The sequence below is a fragment of the Gavialis gangeticus genome, unplaced genomic scaffold, assembly GCF_001723915.1.
Source record: "Gavialis gangeticus isolate Ggan-Ray unplaced genomic scaffold, GavGan_comp1, whole genome shotgun sequence".
In the NCBI taxonomy this organism is placed as follows: domain Eukaryota; kingdom Metazoa; phylum Chordata; order Crocodylia; family Gavialidae; genus Gavialis; species Gavialis gangeticus.
The window spans coordinates 20,720,944-20,721,794 of NW_017728996.1; the positions used below are offsets into that span (position 1 = coordinate 20,720,944).

The 851-nt window shown below is 69.9% G+C and overlaps 1 protein-coding gene across 1 annotated transcript in view; it reads right to left on the reverse strand.

Annotated features, from left to right (window-relative positions):
* MEX3B (mex-3 RNA binding family member B) overlaps positions 1–851 on the reverse strand; it is a 4,847-nt gene that overhangs the window by 2,252 nt on the left and 1,744 nt on the right. Inside the window, exon 2 of the mRNA XM_019503821.1 lies at positions 2–813. Coding sequence (XP_019359366.1) covers positions 2–813 — 812 coding nt within the window. The remainder of the gene's footprint in view (position 1; positions 814–851) is intronic.

Consider the following 851-nt stretch of genomic DNA (forward strand, 5'->3'; position numbering starts at 1 on the left):
CAAGGTCGAAGCCGGGCGGGGAGTCGAAGGGCAGCTCGGCGCAGCCGTCGGGGGACGGGAGCGCGTCGGCGCCGCCCCCGCCGTAGCCGTAGTTGTTGTTGTTGTTGCCGTTGTGCGTGAAGCTGAGCGCGGGGCTGGGCGGGCTGTAGTCGGCCAGCCGCGCGCTGCCGCCGCCGCCGCCGAAGTAGGAGTCGGTGGAGGCGCTGCCCAGCGAGCTGGAGCTGTCGTTGCGGTAGCTGCAGAAGGGCTTGCGGCCCGGGGTGGGCGGGACGCTGGGCGGGGTGGGCTTGCTCCACAGGCTGCCGGGGCCGTGCAGCTCGAAGCCCACGTCCGTGCCGTTGGCGTGGAAGTCGTTGTCGTCCGTGAGCTCGATGAGGCCGCCCGTGCGCATGGCGATGTGCGCCTCGATCTCCTCGCGGGCGCGGTCCACGTTCTCCGGCATGCCCGTCACCTCAAACACCGGCTCCTTGTCGCGGCTCGGGGTCACGATGTAGGTGTGCGTCTGCTGCTGGATGCGCTTGATCGTGGCCCCCTTGGGCCCCACCACCAGCCCCACCACCCGGTAAGGCACCCGCACCTGGATGGTGGTCTGGCCCGGCAGGTTGGGCGGCCCCGGCACGGCGCCGTTGAGCGCCGTGTTCTTGTTGCGCGAGGCGCGGATCATGGAGAAGTGCTCGGCGGCCGAGATGATCTCCCGCCGGGCCATGGCCACATCTTCCTTCCTGCCCGTCACCACGAAGAGCGGCTCCTCCCCGCGCACCGGGGTCTTGATGTAGGTGTTGGTCTTCGCCCGCAGAGCTTTGATTTTACAACCTGGGGACGAGACGCGAGAGGTGGAAGGAGCCGGGGGG